At 40.3% G+C, this 15,327-nt stretch overlaps 1 protein-coding gene across 4 annotated transcripts in view; it reads left to right on the top strand.

The window, feature by feature from the left end:
• CRPPA (CDP-L-ribitol pyrophosphorylase A) overlaps nt 1–15,104 on the top strand; it is a 123,826-nt gene extending 108,722 nt beyond the window's left edge. For 3 of the 4 annotated variants that reach the window (XM_065628541.1, XM_065628544.1, XM_065628543.1), the window contains exon 10: nt 6,081–8,679. In XM_065628541.1, the coding sequence (XP_065484613.1) occupies nt 6,081–6,185 (105 nt within the window). In that variant the 3' untranslated portion in view covers nt 6,186–8,679. Of the gene's footprint in view, nt 1–6,080; nt 8,680–15,034 lie in introns of those variants that run through there. The other variant, XM_065628542.1, reaches the window with a different exon arrangement.
• The last annotated feature ends 223 nt before the right edge of the window (nt 15,105–15,327 follow it).

Raw genomic sequence — 15,327 nt, 5'->3', positions numbered from 1 at the left:
CATGTTACATGACTGATTTTTAGTAGTGGAAAAAACTCAGTTCCTCCTCAGATCACCTTTTTAAATTAAAAAAAAGAAAAGTTGAAGATTAAAACTTGAAGTATTGTAGTTTTTGAGGCTGGATTCTATACTCACTTTCTTTGAGTGCAAATAAAACTGTCAGTATGTGACATCGGGTGATGTTTGAAGACACCTGGCATAGCCTTAGTATAAGTTGCAGCATCCCATGGAGCTTTAAATTAGCAGCAGCTCCTCTTGTACTGCCAACATAGTCTTTTGCAGTATGTTTGCCAGAACACAGACTATTTCAGCCCTTTGCTCTCCCACTCCTGCCGTGTGGTGTGGCTGGTGTGCCCCCAGGCCCACCCTGCGAAAGGGAGCAGTGGACACGCTCCGTCCCGCGGTTCTCCTGCTGGCTCCAGCCTGTCTCGGTGAGGCGGCAGGAGGCTGAGATACAGCACGAGTGCTGTCTGCTGGTGTGGGTCCTCCCTCTCTCCTGCTCGGTTTCAGTGGGAAAGGTGTCCGTAGAGCACTTAATCCTTTTTTAAATGATGACTGTTTATGTGGTAGCTACGTGGGATTTGTGCCTAATTCTGGGAGGGATTATTTGATTGTTGTTCGATGTATGCTTGATGTGTTTGGGTAGGGAGAGAAAGCCACAGCTGTCACTTCCCAGCGACACTTACGCTACTTCTATACTGGTAATAACACAGGCTGGGGATGGTTCTCTTGCCCCAGGGCTAAACAGCACAGCATGCCTCGTGTCCATATGGCTAAGTTCTTGTTTTCCCAAAAGAGGGTGGCCTCATTCAGACTGTCCCCTGGGAGCGGTCCCTGGCCCGTGCTGTGCCCTGAACCCTGCCCAGCCATTGTCTGGGAAGCTGTTGGCTGGCAGGAGCCGGAGCTGTGCCGGGGAGCGGACAATGGTGCAGCAAGGGCAGGGGGTGTCCATCCCTGCTGCAAACGGAACCCTGTTCGCGTCCGTGTTCCCTAAGTTTGGCAGCATCTTTAAATCGTGTTGTCAGGTTTCCCGTCACCTATATATTGTAATCTGGGCTAACATTACAGTTCTATTCATTTTTAAAAACTGTATTAAATGGAAAGTCAAATAATATTATGGCAAAACAGAGTGCAAATAATGGAACACAGCTGTTTTATTCTTTTGGAGGGACACAGTAAAAGGCAGAGGTAATACCTGCAGAGGCTTTTTTTTTTTTTTTTTTTTTTTTTTTTTTTTTTTTAGCTAAAAAGGGTCATATGTGTTTTTCAAGCTATGCTTAAACTGAACTAGTACACATGTAAATTGAAATGCATGTATGTGAAGCTCCAGCTGGGGAGAAAAAAAAAAAAAAAAGATCGAAGCAAGGAAATGAATTGTTAGGGGAATGTCAGTAAATATTCAGATATCCTCACAGTTTCTTAAATAAATGCACGTTTGTAAAGTATCAGATTGCATATTCCAAGCACAACTTTAACTCTGTCCCTGTATCCATTCCCAGTCTTATTGTGCGGACCAGAAAACCCCTGCAGTCAGTAACTCTACATCAAATAAATTCTGAATATGAGTTACGACCATCACACAATATGGTTACGTTGGAATATTTTTACTATTTAATAACAGACAAAGTGGATATTTTATTTTGGAATCAAAGTGCTGTTATGTAGATTTATGGTTTATAAGGCTGGCAGTGTTTCTGAGTACTTTATTTTCCAAAGTACATAAATATAAAGTGGTAAAAGTTTTGGTTTTAGCTTATAAATGCAGTTAATAATCTGTTCAAACAATAAAAAAATCTATTTATTAATGGCCAAGAAATGTTAGGGTTTTTTGGGTTTTCTTTTTTACAAGAGACTCATTTAAGTCAACTGGATGAAATGAATAGACAGTGAGTATCACAGTGGTTTAGGGGGGATCTGGCACATCGGTTGATCATGTGGAACTTCAGTCATTAGTCCATTTACAGTCATTAGTGCCTCCGAGTCTTATTTAAAGGTCATGGTCTTTTTTAAGGATTTCGTTGATGAGGGAAAGAACTATTCATGTTTGATCCCTCCAGCACGTGCAGGGATACACACTCAACTGAGTAGCGAGCTGGAGTATGTTCTCTGCTTAGGGTTTGCAACACTGAGCAGTGGGTGGGAGAGCTCTTGTGGGCTACACAAGCATTTGTATTGATCGTTCTGCTCTTACATCCTGTTTTTTATCGTCGTTACAGTATATGCAAACACGGCAGGCAATTAGACGTGTGAAGACCTGGTTCTGCTTGATTATTTCACTTCCTGCAACTAATAATGAGATGTTTGAAAGATTTAGTGCTATGCCATTGAATATAAAAGAGGATCGGAGGCCTGTGTGTGCAATGGAGTTAGGTGTGGTAGATTAAATTTGTCCTGGCATCCTTGTTGCAGCCTCCCTGTAGGCACTATCAGCTGGAATGAGCACCGTTGCCAGAAATAACACTGCAGAGTCAGAAACATGGGTGTTTTAAGGGTATAGCCAGGGGACTTGAAGTGCTCACTTATTTGTTTAACTTTAATAAAGACCCACAAGAGTCTCTCTCTTTCCCGGGTTGTTGTTGAATTCTGTCACTCAAATGCTTTTTAGTATTTTTCATAAACACTGCTGCATCCAAATTACCTATAGCTACTTAGAGAAAAGCTAAGTATCATTGTGGCACATTGAAAATATCCACTTAACGTGCACAGTAATGGCCTAAAATGAAATTCACAGCAGGATTCAGAGGAGAGGAAAGACTACTATTGTGTCAGTCAGCATTATGCCTACACTTTGAACAATGTCTTCTCTTTCAGTTGCTGAAATTTCTTTTTCTGTTCTTTGTGATAATAAAGAGTAGAAATGATCAACAAAAGTTATAAATTATGCGTAGGCTATGACTATCAGATAGTACAATAATTTCTAGCCTTATAAGGGCGAGTTTTGACTCTCAGAATGATACAGGATATACAATGATTTTGAAATTCCTGGAAGAGTCCAGGGTTTTTTTTGCATTATTTATTGCCTCTTTCCAGTAAGACTGTGGGTGTGAGAATAAAGCAAGTTAAAATTGGCACATACTTGACCTTTGTGGCACTGATTTCTCCTGCACTCAGAGGCTGGCTCGCAGGCCCAGGTGCTGGACACTGTTCAATGGGTAGGTGACCCTGAGATCAGACTGGCACAGTGTTACCAGGAAGGAGCAGAATCTCTAAGTCTAAAAATTAGTAACCCCCATGATAAATACTTTAAAGGACTGCGCTGTTGAAAGCTTCAGTACGTGCTTCATGGTGTCACTTAACCATCAACTGTAACTCATATAAAATTAAGCATATATTTTAGATTACCTTTGTAATCTTAATAAGATAGTGTGTATTCACTTAAAGAATACACTTCTGGTTATTTCCTAAATAATGACTTACGGGAACCAATCCCTTTATAATAATAGTATTAATAATCAGATAATTAGAAGTGAAGTAACTGTAAAACTTGCAAATGCATTTCAATTTGTGCTGCCTACTTTTTGTGTTTCTCTTTTTGAGTGAATTGCAATTCACACGGTGATTTCAGTGTGGTTTATAAACCACTTCTGCATGCAGGTTTCTTTACACATTACTGTGCCACATTGCCTACGTTGCAAATACTACTCACAATTTTTTGCATGTCTTCAGAACATGGAAATTAGCACTAAAGCCTTAGGTTTAGCTTTAGAAAAAGCTTTTTTCAGTCTAAAGGAATCTTGTGGTGTCATTTTCAGTCTCTCCTGTGAAAGTTAGATTTCTTTCTCTTACTTCCTTTTATCTTCAAAAACTGAAATAATTTATTACTGCAAAGGAATGTGTACTGAATCCAGTAACCAACAGAGGATGTGGAAAGATTTATTGGGAGAAACATTAAGAGCATTCCTGGCCAGGTGTATTTTTTTCTTTTTTTTTTTCTTGTGAAATGGAGAAAAAAAATATACGCCTCCAGCCAACTTTAGACATGGCTGGAGGCCGGTTTGGAAAACACAGTGTCTGTAATTGTGAAGTGCTTCTCGAGACAAGCGGAACAAAAAGCGATGAGGGACACAAAGAGGTTGGCACTGCTGAATATCGAGAAATGTATTGCTAGATCTTGAAAGGGATTGCAGTGTTTGCCGTCTGAGGGGTGTGTGCGCGAGTTCTGCTCTCCTTGTACGTTATACAGCCATTTATACCTGTGGGAAACGAGGGAGTGAAACCCCTCCCAAATTGGAGTGGTGGATTCCGAGTTCCTTGTTGTACCCTCAGTCCATGACAAAAGGTACTGGAGGAGCAGGACCTCTGAGCCAACTCGTGCAACCCTTGCTTCACTGAATGGGAGGTGTCACTCAGTAAACTGCAAGACACGGCTGTGCTGAACATTTTTACTCTAAGACATTTTTTAGAGTACTAATAAATAGTTTTACTACACATTGGAACATATAAAATAAATTTGTGAGAATTGTCATCTTCTGGGAGTTTACAAATCGTAACAAACAGCTTACTTATTTGATCATTTTTAGGATAAAAATCTAGTCACATGCAAGTATCAGTTTCCAGGAATGATAAAAGAATCAGGTATAAACTAGATATTTCTAATTCTATCAATTTACCTCTCTAGCATTTTCCTGTCATTTATATAAAGCACAAAGCTAATAAGAACATTATAAAATATAATGCTATGTTTTAGAATGTTCCAGGGATACTTTTCCCCTGACAATTTTTCCTTCAGCCCAAACTTCTAAGTCTCCAGCTCCCCTCTGTACTAGTTGAACAGGTAGGTCCGCTTAGCAGTAGCCTTATTCCTAAAAAAGCAGTGATTAACATGTTTTAAATAAGTTGTTGAAACCGTTTCTTCTTTCTCTGTTAATCCAAGTGTCTCAAACGTCATCTACAAATTATTCCTTGATGCAGCGTCTTAGGAAAGTTGTAGTAAAAAGATACTGCTCCATCCTCCTGCCTGAGGCGGGAAGGTGGACCTGCATCCCCATTTACGTGTGTGCAGGTCTCATGTCACAGGATCCTCATGATGAAGTTTCTGTGATCTGCCCAATAATCTGTTCCATTGTATTCCAGTCCTTATGTTAAAACACTTTCCTAACTTCTCGTGTCCCAGTTTAAGTTCCCTTAAGCCTATTGCTTCCAGTTTTGTCCACTGTGGACATGGAGAACAGCTCTTGCTTTCTCTTTGTAGCTCCCTCTCTGTATTTGAAACTCTTCCAGATTCTCCCTAGAGTTTTGTAGACCTTTCTTTTTCTCTGTTGCTTCACAGAAATTGTTCCCGCCTATTTCTCTCTGCAGAGATGTGTCTGTGTCTGGCCGCACCTATTGATATTTTCCCAGTGCGCAAATGAAAATGTTACTGGTAGCAGGAGGCCAACCTTTATAGTCAATACAATTAAGAAAACTTGGCAATTAGACAAAGGGCTCTTTCAAATGTGAGCTGGAGTGCTCAGTTAGAAGCACAAAATCAAAGCCTCATTTTATTACTTCATCCTGTGTTGGTCTCTATATTTGCCTGTCAAAACCAGACTACTTTTAATGTTATTTGATACAAAGATCAACCCAAACTACTGAAGTCCCAGTGCTTAAATGCTGTCATGAGTTTAAGTAGTTTGTAGACTACACGTGGGATTCAGTAGGTGCTTAAAGTTATAGGTCTTTAACTATGCTACTCAATTAAATCCTCAGTTTTGTTCCAATGTTTTCAAATCCCAAATTCTGACTGCCTTTTAGATTTCAAAAATCAGTTAGGAAGCAAGTGACAGAATCAAGCATCTGTTTTGGTGGTCTCTGGAGAGATGGCATTAATTCTAGCAATTAAAATAGATTCCTTTTTGAAAAATAGTTTTGCTTTTTAAACCATCATAGACATTAGAAAATGTATATTACTATGAAACTGTGTTTCCTTAAAATATATTTTACAAGTTGTTCTTCTAATAAGTGCAAATAAATATTCTTTTTTTTTTTCCGACAATCATATGGTAATTTTGCATGCTTGAAAATTGATTTTAAATGTTTACTTTTTCAACTTTTGTTAACATGTTTCCCCCACTCCTTTTTCCCCTGCCCCCACCCCCCAGGACCATTTGCTGCTTCAGGACACAGTAAATTCTGCTGCTGCTCTTATCCTGGCATTAATAAAGGACAGAAACCCAGAGCTGATTGGGCAGCTGTTGGTAGCGTAAGACCATAAATCATGTGTAGCTTTTGGAAATGTTTCTTTTTCATCATCCATTCACCAAAGGTCTTGAATCATTTTACCCTTTGATGAAAACTCTGGATTTATGACATTTGCTATTAAGATCTTTTAACAGCATATTTTTGATACTTAAAATGCAGGTATGATATTATGTATAAAGTGTAAAATGAAATACAACTCATTCTGAGATATACTGGGTACGTACTGTGAGGAATGATACTGAAACATTATTGTGAGGTACTGATCATTTGAAAAGGTGCACAGAGGACACTAAAGCATTCAGTCTTTGTACAAAATTGTCTTTAACCATGTATGTGTATTGTACTCTAGGACTGCATGAATGAAATTTGATTTAAGGTAAAATCATCCTGAAGCACAGCTCTTGTTCTTTACATGAAATTATTTAAAAATGGCTGTTACACCTATTAGAGAATATAGAGTTCATGATACAGCGTAGCCTTCCTGACATCAATAGAAATGCACACTGCAAGGTGTGTTTGAAGGGTCAGGTCCCTGTCCTCTCTGTAATGAAGGTGACCTTGAAACAAAGATGTTCCTGGGGGCAATGAGGTGCCAAACCCCCATTTTCTGCTTAGGCTGTGGGGGGTGCCCCAGTGCGGCACTGGTGCCAGTGCCCCTGCGCCAGCATTCCCAAGTAGCTCCAATTGCTCCTCTGAGTCCTGTGGCACACATACTCTGTGTGTGTGCACCTCTGTGGGTACGTATATGCATGTATTTGCGTTTGCATGCTTAAAGGAAGAGTTAAGACTGAAAAAAATGTTTTGTAACCCAATCTGTAGGTAATGAAGAAGTAGGAAGATTCTGTTAGCTCATCTACAAGCATACAGTTTTTGACTCTTGCTGGTTAGCATATATGTGTGTTAATTAGCAGTGAAGAGAACTGAGTGTTATGAGTTCAAATAGATGCTACATTGATATTCAAGTGTGGAATGTTGGGGCAGGAATGTAAAATGGTGAGTGGTTATTATGTGGAGTATCTCAACCACTAAGAGCAATACAAGAAGAGGATGGTCCCTGAAAAAGTGTGTCCCTCCTTATGCATCAGACTCAGGAATTCTAGCCTTCCTGCAATTTGAGAAGGGGGTAGGTTAATGTCTTATATACCTGTCACCGTTGGAGCAGTGTCCTGGGGAAATAACCCCACCAGAAGTGTCCAGTGAGCCCGATACTTGGTCTGTCCTGAGCAAGAGCACTGTCAGTTCAGCACATTTCCCTCTGAAACCAGTGTTCCTCCCCTTACTTCCACCATGTCCCACTCCCTCTGGTGCTCAAACAAAACCTAGGAGAGTGTGATCCGCACTCGGCCTCTTCCCCTTCCTCTTCCCCTTCCTCTTCCCCTTCACCTGACTATCTATATCTCTGTTTTAAATCCCTGCAAGAAGCTGGTGTTGATCCCAACCATCCTTCCTTACATGATAAAATAGAGAGTTGTTAGCTGACTGTTCTATATCCAAAGTGCACATTTTCTTCCACAAAGAAGTCATCCTAAGACAACTAACAAAGTTCTCGTGCATCATCTGCTTTCTTCTTTGCTTTTCTGTCCTCTCTGCTTTGATTAATAATTTGTCCTTTTCTGACATTGTACAACACAAGCATTCATATTAGCTCTGTGTATGGCTATACAATAGGCATATTTTATTAATATATATATTCATGCCTGTTAATATGTAGACTATGCAAATAAATGTGGAACTAAAGAATTTATTGATATTCATAATTTAACAAGACAGCTTTCACAAATAAGTTTTCTGAATTTGCTTTTACATTAATGAATTTGATGAAGGAATTCATCTCACAGACTTCTAAAAGACGTGATGAAAGATGTCTCTTTCACTGTATTTTGTGATTCTTCTTTGCTTGGAGACTAAAATACAATCTGTGATGTGTTTTCCCTACATGATAATACGGAAGTGAATTCAGAAAGTCCTTTATGTTCTACATCCACTCTAATTTATACATTGTGATACTTCCTTAGCATTGGATTGTGTTTAATTGTCACTTGCTTAAACAGAACCTTTTACTTTTTAGGGTTGTTTTATTCACCTCATTCTCTTAAAAGGATTTAAATCCATTTTAAAATGTTACTGCAATGAACTGGTGTAATGAAAAAAATGTATTGTGGTTGTTCATGAACTTATTTTGAAAAGAGAACAGACAATGCACAAAAAAGTAAGTTTTGGGTCATCAGACATACTTGGTACTAATCTTAAATGGAATATAATAAGCTTTATTAATATACTGTTAATCTTTGCATTGTGGATTTTTTTACCATTAACATTCTCTTTAAGTAATCTATAAACACTGAAAAATACACCAACAACAGTACTACTGAAAGAGATCATGAAATAGTAGAACTGCAGTAAAAAAAAAAAAAAAGAAAAAAGAAAAAAATAAACTGGACTGTGATTAATGCTATTGTGTATCCAAACCAAATTTAAATGGTCTTTTGGATGACTGTCAATACTTAAAATGGGAATAAAGATATAAAATGTAATTAAGAAACTCGTTGATTGTTTTTTGTCTATGCATAGCATCTCACAAATAGCTATGTACATGAGAAACTTGGCAGCCTTTTGTACACACATGCTGTTAGGAATTTATCTAGTGCATCAGTCACCACCCATATTGCTTTGAACATTTGGACAGAGATAACAGAGTAAATAAAAGCTCAGACTCTGCCAGCCTTGCTTACCTTACTCCTCAAGCACTCTAATTAGTATTCCTTGGGTAGTGTTCATCAGAAGAGAGAATACAGAATATGGCTTTTCATAACTGCAAAGTGTGAGTGAATTAGATTTCTATGTTGAAAACTCAATTCATGCAAAATCTGAAAATGAAACTACTTCATTCGTCTTAGATCAGTTGGCAGAATTGCTAGTTACAGTCCTTTTTTCTTTAGCTTTCCAGGCTACCTAGCTTGAAAAGGATGGTTTGATGGTCCTCTAAAAAAAGGCCTCTAAAAAGATAGAAGACAATGGAATTAAAAACAAAAACCCCAAAACCAAACCAAAAAGCAAAGGGAAGCAAAGTGAGATGTGACCCTGTTGTCATCAGTGGCACAAATCTACTTGACATTAAAATATCACAATGAGGCTTTTTGCTCATGTCGATAACTAATGTAGGTAGCAGAACAAAAGGTGGGTCTGGATGCCTTGAAGCTTTTGGTGCACTCAGATTTGTGTTTCTGTGTGACACCAGAGCCTCATCATCCCCACAATCTGCTCTAGGTGCCAGCCAAGCAGATACGTAAGGTTCCCAGTTACTGCTTTAGCCCTTTCCGATAATACAGCAACTTCTCCTGTCTGTAGGTCACTCCAGCAGAGAAGAGTCATAGTTGGTTTGCTCTGTTCTCCCTGTCTCAGACACTTGGCTGCTGTTCACTGCTTTGTGTTCAGGCTTTATTTCTGAAGAAAAGCACATTTACTTACAGATAAGCAAAAGCTTTTTTATCTCATATCTCCTTCCTCCTCATCTGTAACTTTCATCTGAAAAATTCTAGTTCATCTTATCAAGCATCCACCAAGACGTGCAGACGATGTGTCCTTCCTTTTGTCCCTCTTGAGGAAGGTTTTGGGGTTCAGGCTCACGTTAACAAATGTTAACACAGGAGCCAGAATTCTGGGCGAGAGCTACCTTTGACCTGGCTGAGTGTGCCTGGGCCATATAAATGGCTGGTAGCTGTAAAAACTCTGAATTATGGGATGAATTGCACCCTTCGGAGTATTAGTAGTGCCTTGACCTTATGTTATTTAAGATTTCTGATTATTCTCTCTGGTCTGTATGATAGATGCGCTAGTCCTATTCCTATCTGCCTGGAAAAAAAATTATTTAGTTATTTAGATTGGTTAATCCAGATGCATAGTTTACTAGATGGTAGACTTTTTTCTCTTCGTGTAGGTAGTGAAAGAATAGTATTCAGAAGAATTTCCTCTTGTTTGTTTCAAAGATCATTTACTAAAACCACAACTAATTCTCACTGAAACAGGGAGAGCTGCTGAGACTTGTAAAAAGAATATCTTTAAGGGCTCTCATTAGGAAAATCTGTTATGAAATATTAAGATATAAAAATATATCTTATCTATATCTTATATACAATTGTGATATAAAAAGTTCAATGATAACTACATTATTTAAAGCCAATCTTGAAGAGCTGAATTCTGAGAAACTAAGAAACTGCTTTCATTATTCCCTCCCAACTCAATCCAATCTTTTGCACCTGGTTTCAAATAATTTGTAATGGCACCCAGTTCGATGGCTACTGCCCTGCTCTGGGTGCCTCCAGTAACATACCAAGGCAAAGTATCAGAAGGGGTTCAAATCTGTGTGCCCCCAGTGCCCGCCCTTCCAACGTCAGACTGGTAAGTTTTTATGACGTCTGTCCTCAGCCCATTCCTCAGCCCGGTTGTTTGCCACAATTCAGTTTGTCTTGTGCTTCTGGCAAGCACCAAGGGAAAGAAGCAGGCACTGCCATCGTATTTTTCCCCAGTGTGAGTTGATTTTGATTGACAGGGCTATAAAGCACTTGTGGGATATACATTTTCCTTGGTTATTTCTTCCAGGAGTGCTCAGTTAGTTTTGAGATCTGAAAAACACAGTTTCAGTGCCTGTGCTGAGCAAACAGTACCAACTGTGAAAATACCTTTATATATACTCAGCTTGCACACACCAACCTGGGGATCAAAGTGGCATTCCTTAATATATTTATTCCCAGGTTAATTTAAGTTTGCTTTTCAATCTTTAGACTGAAACGGATCTTGTCCTTCATGCTGCACATATTCCTGTCTCAGAAACTTAAGTTATAATTCAGTTAGGATGCCACAACACTGAATTATAACACAGTTACAGAGATAAATGAGAGAGCCAGAGACTTGGGCAAGCAAAAAGTGATGTGAATTTAAATAAGATAGAGAAGCAGGGAGGCAAGAGAGATTATACCAGAGCTCCAGCAGACAGCAAAATCTGCAGGGCAGACCCCTCGAATGGCACGACGGGCTGAGGGCTGCAGGCAGGAAAGCCTTCCAGGCTCAGTAGTGCCTGAGATGGCAGCTTGATTAAGGCGCCTCCCTGTTTAGTGGCCTTTTTAGATAATTGCCTCCCTTAGATAGTTACTTGTTGCTACTACTGCATCTCTTTCATTACTCTGCCTCCTTCCCTTTGTTTCCTCACCTCAGACTGCCCCGTCACTTGAAATTTCATGTTTCCTTTCTGTTTCAGCCATTCCTGTCTTCTCCCATTCTTTCCCCTACTTCTGTTACTTGTTCTTTCTCTCCCTATTTGTCCCTCTCTTTCCATTCCTCCCAGCCCACCATCGTTGAAGGAGACAATCCCACCCCCTCCAGCCCTCCCTTCCCCTTCAAGCCAGGCCATGGTCTGGCATCAGAAGCCCTTCCTCACTCCTGGATCGAGAACTGAGGCGTTTGGGCTTTGGCACCTCGGCGCTGCTCACAGCTGGGACCGAGAACAGATGTCACTTCCGCTGCCAGCTGCAGGCAAACGAGCAGCAGCTGCCCAAGGGAGGGACCTCCTGCATGGCAGCTGCTGGGCTGACGCTGAATGCCGCCTGTTAGCTGGAGTCCAGCTGCAAGCGGAGCCGGCCCACTGAAGGGGAAATAATCTGCTCCAAGGTCACCTCCCTGTCCCCCCTTCAGTAGCCAAACTTGGGTTTGTAAAGTCAACACCTAGTCAAGGAGCCAGAGTTGCAAATCTATCAGAGTCTCAGCAGCAACAAAAAGTGGAAGAGAAGAAAAGAAGCCAAATCCAGGTACAGCTTGCAGTCTTGGTGACTGGAAAAAGTGTGTTTTCACTTACAAACCAGTGGCTTTGCCAGGAGTTGCTCAGAGACAAAACCCGAGGAACCCCACGATGCTGTGTGAAGCAGTTCCTCTCCACAGCAGAGACACAGCCTGATTGAAACCCCATTGAAATCAATGGGACTGAAAGTTCCTTGCAGTGCACTCAGGAATGTTTGGCATCTCCTCCCTCCAGCCATCTTCAGCTAACTCACACATAACCATGCTGGTTGTGCTGGGAATTTATTATTATTATTTTTATTGTGCTGCAGTTTTACGTGTGTATTTATGCTGTGCTCAACTCCCTTGCCATTTGGTGGGGGAACATTATGGTCTTAATTAATGCCAAGTATGTTTTTGGAATTCTGGAATTCTCCAGCTTAAGCATCCACAGTCCTACTGTATGGAGGGGTGATAGGGGCATTTCTAAAGGGCAATTCAGAGTCTAAAATCTCTCTTTGAAGACTCATTCTGAATCCAGTGACAGCACAGGAAGCCTAAAGGGATGATTTTGTGCTTTGTTTAAGCTAGTGTTTAAGTAGCTTGGCCTCTTCTAGACACTGTGTTTGTCGCTCTCTCCTGTACACTACTACTGAGAGTTGTGCTGCTGCGTAGCAAGTCAGCCAGGGAAGCTGAAAACCAAACTGTTATCAGGCTGGAAGCTAAACCAGTGAGAAGTGATTGGCTTCCACCAGAGTCACCAGGTGGGATGACTTTGTGGGGGGAGGTATGTCATGATTCCTGTTGCGAAGGGATGTGCTGGGGGCATGTAGGGCTGCAGCAATACAGGCGTAGACCAGCCTAAACTGCTGCTTAACTGCACCCTCGAGGTGCTAGTTTTTCAACTTTGCAGTCTTGGGTCCTGCCTATGTCGAGGGTGAGGTGAATATTTGCTGTACGTAGGTGAAGCAGGGGAGGGTCAGACACAGTATGTGGCTCCTCTGTTTGGCTGTCAAGTGCAGGCTTTGTAAGCAGTGAAGTAAGCCCCGGTTGTGTGTTGTGACATGCAAACCTCTCTGAAAATGATACACCTGAAAATGCTCAGAGGTGAACTGCATTCCAGACCTGTAGGTCAGGATAAGGAAAGGAAGGAAGGAAGGAAACGAGATGTTTCTCACCCCTTCTGGGAGTGGCTGCTAGCAGCAGATCAAAGAAGTACTCTTATGATGGATATTTCAAGAAAACCTGCAAAATGCCTGGAGTGCACAGCACAAAAGGCGTATTACTATATTACTTCTCCTTGGTTGTGGTGGTGGTTGGTTGGGGTTTTTTTTGGTTTGGTTTCATTTTCAGTTCTTTTAAAGCAATTGGCTTCACTGACTTGGGTATTTAATCCAGCTTTCCATTATGCACCTTTGTGTAGGCAGTTCCACAGAAATCAAAGTTACAGTATTTGTCCAAAGCTTTGCAACAGCAGAGCATGGTTGCTTACAGTGTAAGAGCAGCACTACAGTGGCAGCAATGCACCCTCTGGTGGTGTTCATCAATATTTTATCGAAAATCTTCCCTAACTAAGGACAAACACTGCCTATAGGAGAGGAATAGCCAGTATTTTCCTCTCCACCTTCACTGATTCCCAGCAGTGACAACCTGGGGTACTGAAACGGGCTGAAATATACTGAGCATGGTGGGTTCTACAGCCCCGCATCAGCCCTGACAACTGCGAAGTGAATAATGAAGATAAGAATATCTTAAAGAGGAGGCTGGGAAAGATGCTTAGCATGGGGGTTAATGGAAAAATGGGGATTCACGCTAATCAGGGTGTGTGGGTGGAGGATGGCAAAGCGTATGTTATTGGCTGGGACTGCTCCTGCCAACACGTACCTGCCTCAGGCTGGATTCTTGGTAGCGGTTTCTGCAGACCTTTCTCATTCCTCTGGAAACACACCCTGAATAAGATCTGTTTCAGATTTCCAGAAAACCTTAAAATACAGCCCAAATGGGCAAGTTCCAGAAAATTCTGTGCTCTAATTACAAATCTTCAACTGCTTTTTTTTCAATGATAATTTATACTTCAGTGAAAATATCAACTCTTTTTTTTTTTTTTTTTAATCTGAAGCCCAATTTGGTGAAAGCTTTGTAAGCATGAGGACAGTGTTAGAAAATAGCTGCATCGCACTATTCTGGATGTGGTCATTGACTCCAGTGAGCATTAATGAACGGCTGGGGTTTTCGAAGTGGCATTAAGTGGGTAACAGGTAAACATCAGCTCATCCTACATTAGCAGTTTTGTACGAAAAAAAACCCCAAAACAAAGTGATTTTCAGTATAAAGTAAAATGGGAAATAAAATCTCAGTGAGAAGTGACATCCATTACATTCAGCAAGGATGACAGAATGATTTCTGGTCCATTATTATAATTAAGAAATATCCTCTAGAATTAATCTGATAATTTATGTTCTTTAGGTTTGTATTTTTCCCCAAGAAATCAATCAGATGGATCATCAGAGGATGCTTCAGAACTAAAATGTGATATTATAAATAGTCAGTGTGGAAGAAATCAAACTCGTAGAAAATTATGTTGCAAGTAATGAGCCTTGGAAGTAAAACACGGTGCTGTTCGGTAGCTCTTTCCTGCCCTCTGCAGTTAAAATGTTGTTTTGTGTCTGTGCACTCAAATTGTGTTTTTCCTGGTTATGGAATGTAGTACCTCAGGTTAATGAAAAACTGTAGAGCAGTAAATACTGTTGGAAGCTTTTTTGGGTTGCCTGTAGGCTAGGCTGTGGCTTTTATTACTCACATCTAGCAAGCGTTATGGTAAATCAGACGATCCTGTGCTTTTACTGCGGTACGGCTTATAGCAAGAGTTGAGAGCCCAGAAGAAGCAGAGGAGCACTCCTGTACGAGATCTTTGCTGATGTGCACTTGGTTTCACTACGTGCATGCAAACACCTCCACGCAGGTTTGGATTTTCTTGCATTTTTTTGCTATCAAGTAGAAATTGTGTACAGATGACCCAATGAACTACTTTAAAACAACAGTGAGTTTCATAATTACAGGTAACTTTTTTTTGCATCACTTTCAGAGAATGCTTATCCCATTTACGCGCAGAAACATATGAAATGATTCACCCTACTCAAAACAGTTACAAAGACAGGTGAGAAAATGTGTCTTACTCCAGTTGATTGTACCTCAATTCCATTCAGCTAATTTCAAATAGATGTCTAACTTTTGGACATGTAAAATTCTATATAGGGAATAATAGTCCTGTTTACATTTGGAGATAAAGGTGCAGGGGTGTATAAAAAATTTAATTGGATGACACAAAAAATAGTCACTCAAATGAAAATAAAGGCTGTAAATAGCTTTCTTGTAGAT

Source organism: Caloenas nicobarica, chromosome 2 (genome assembly GCF_036013445.1).
Source record: "Caloenas nicobarica isolate bCalNic1 chromosome 2, bCalNic1.hap1, whole genome shotgun sequence".
NCBI lineage: Eukaryota > Metazoa > Chordata > Aves > Columbiformes > Columbidae > Caloenas > Caloenas nicobarica.
Note: the sequence above shows the minus strand (reverse complement) of the source record. Positions and strands in the feature narration are given on the sequence as shown.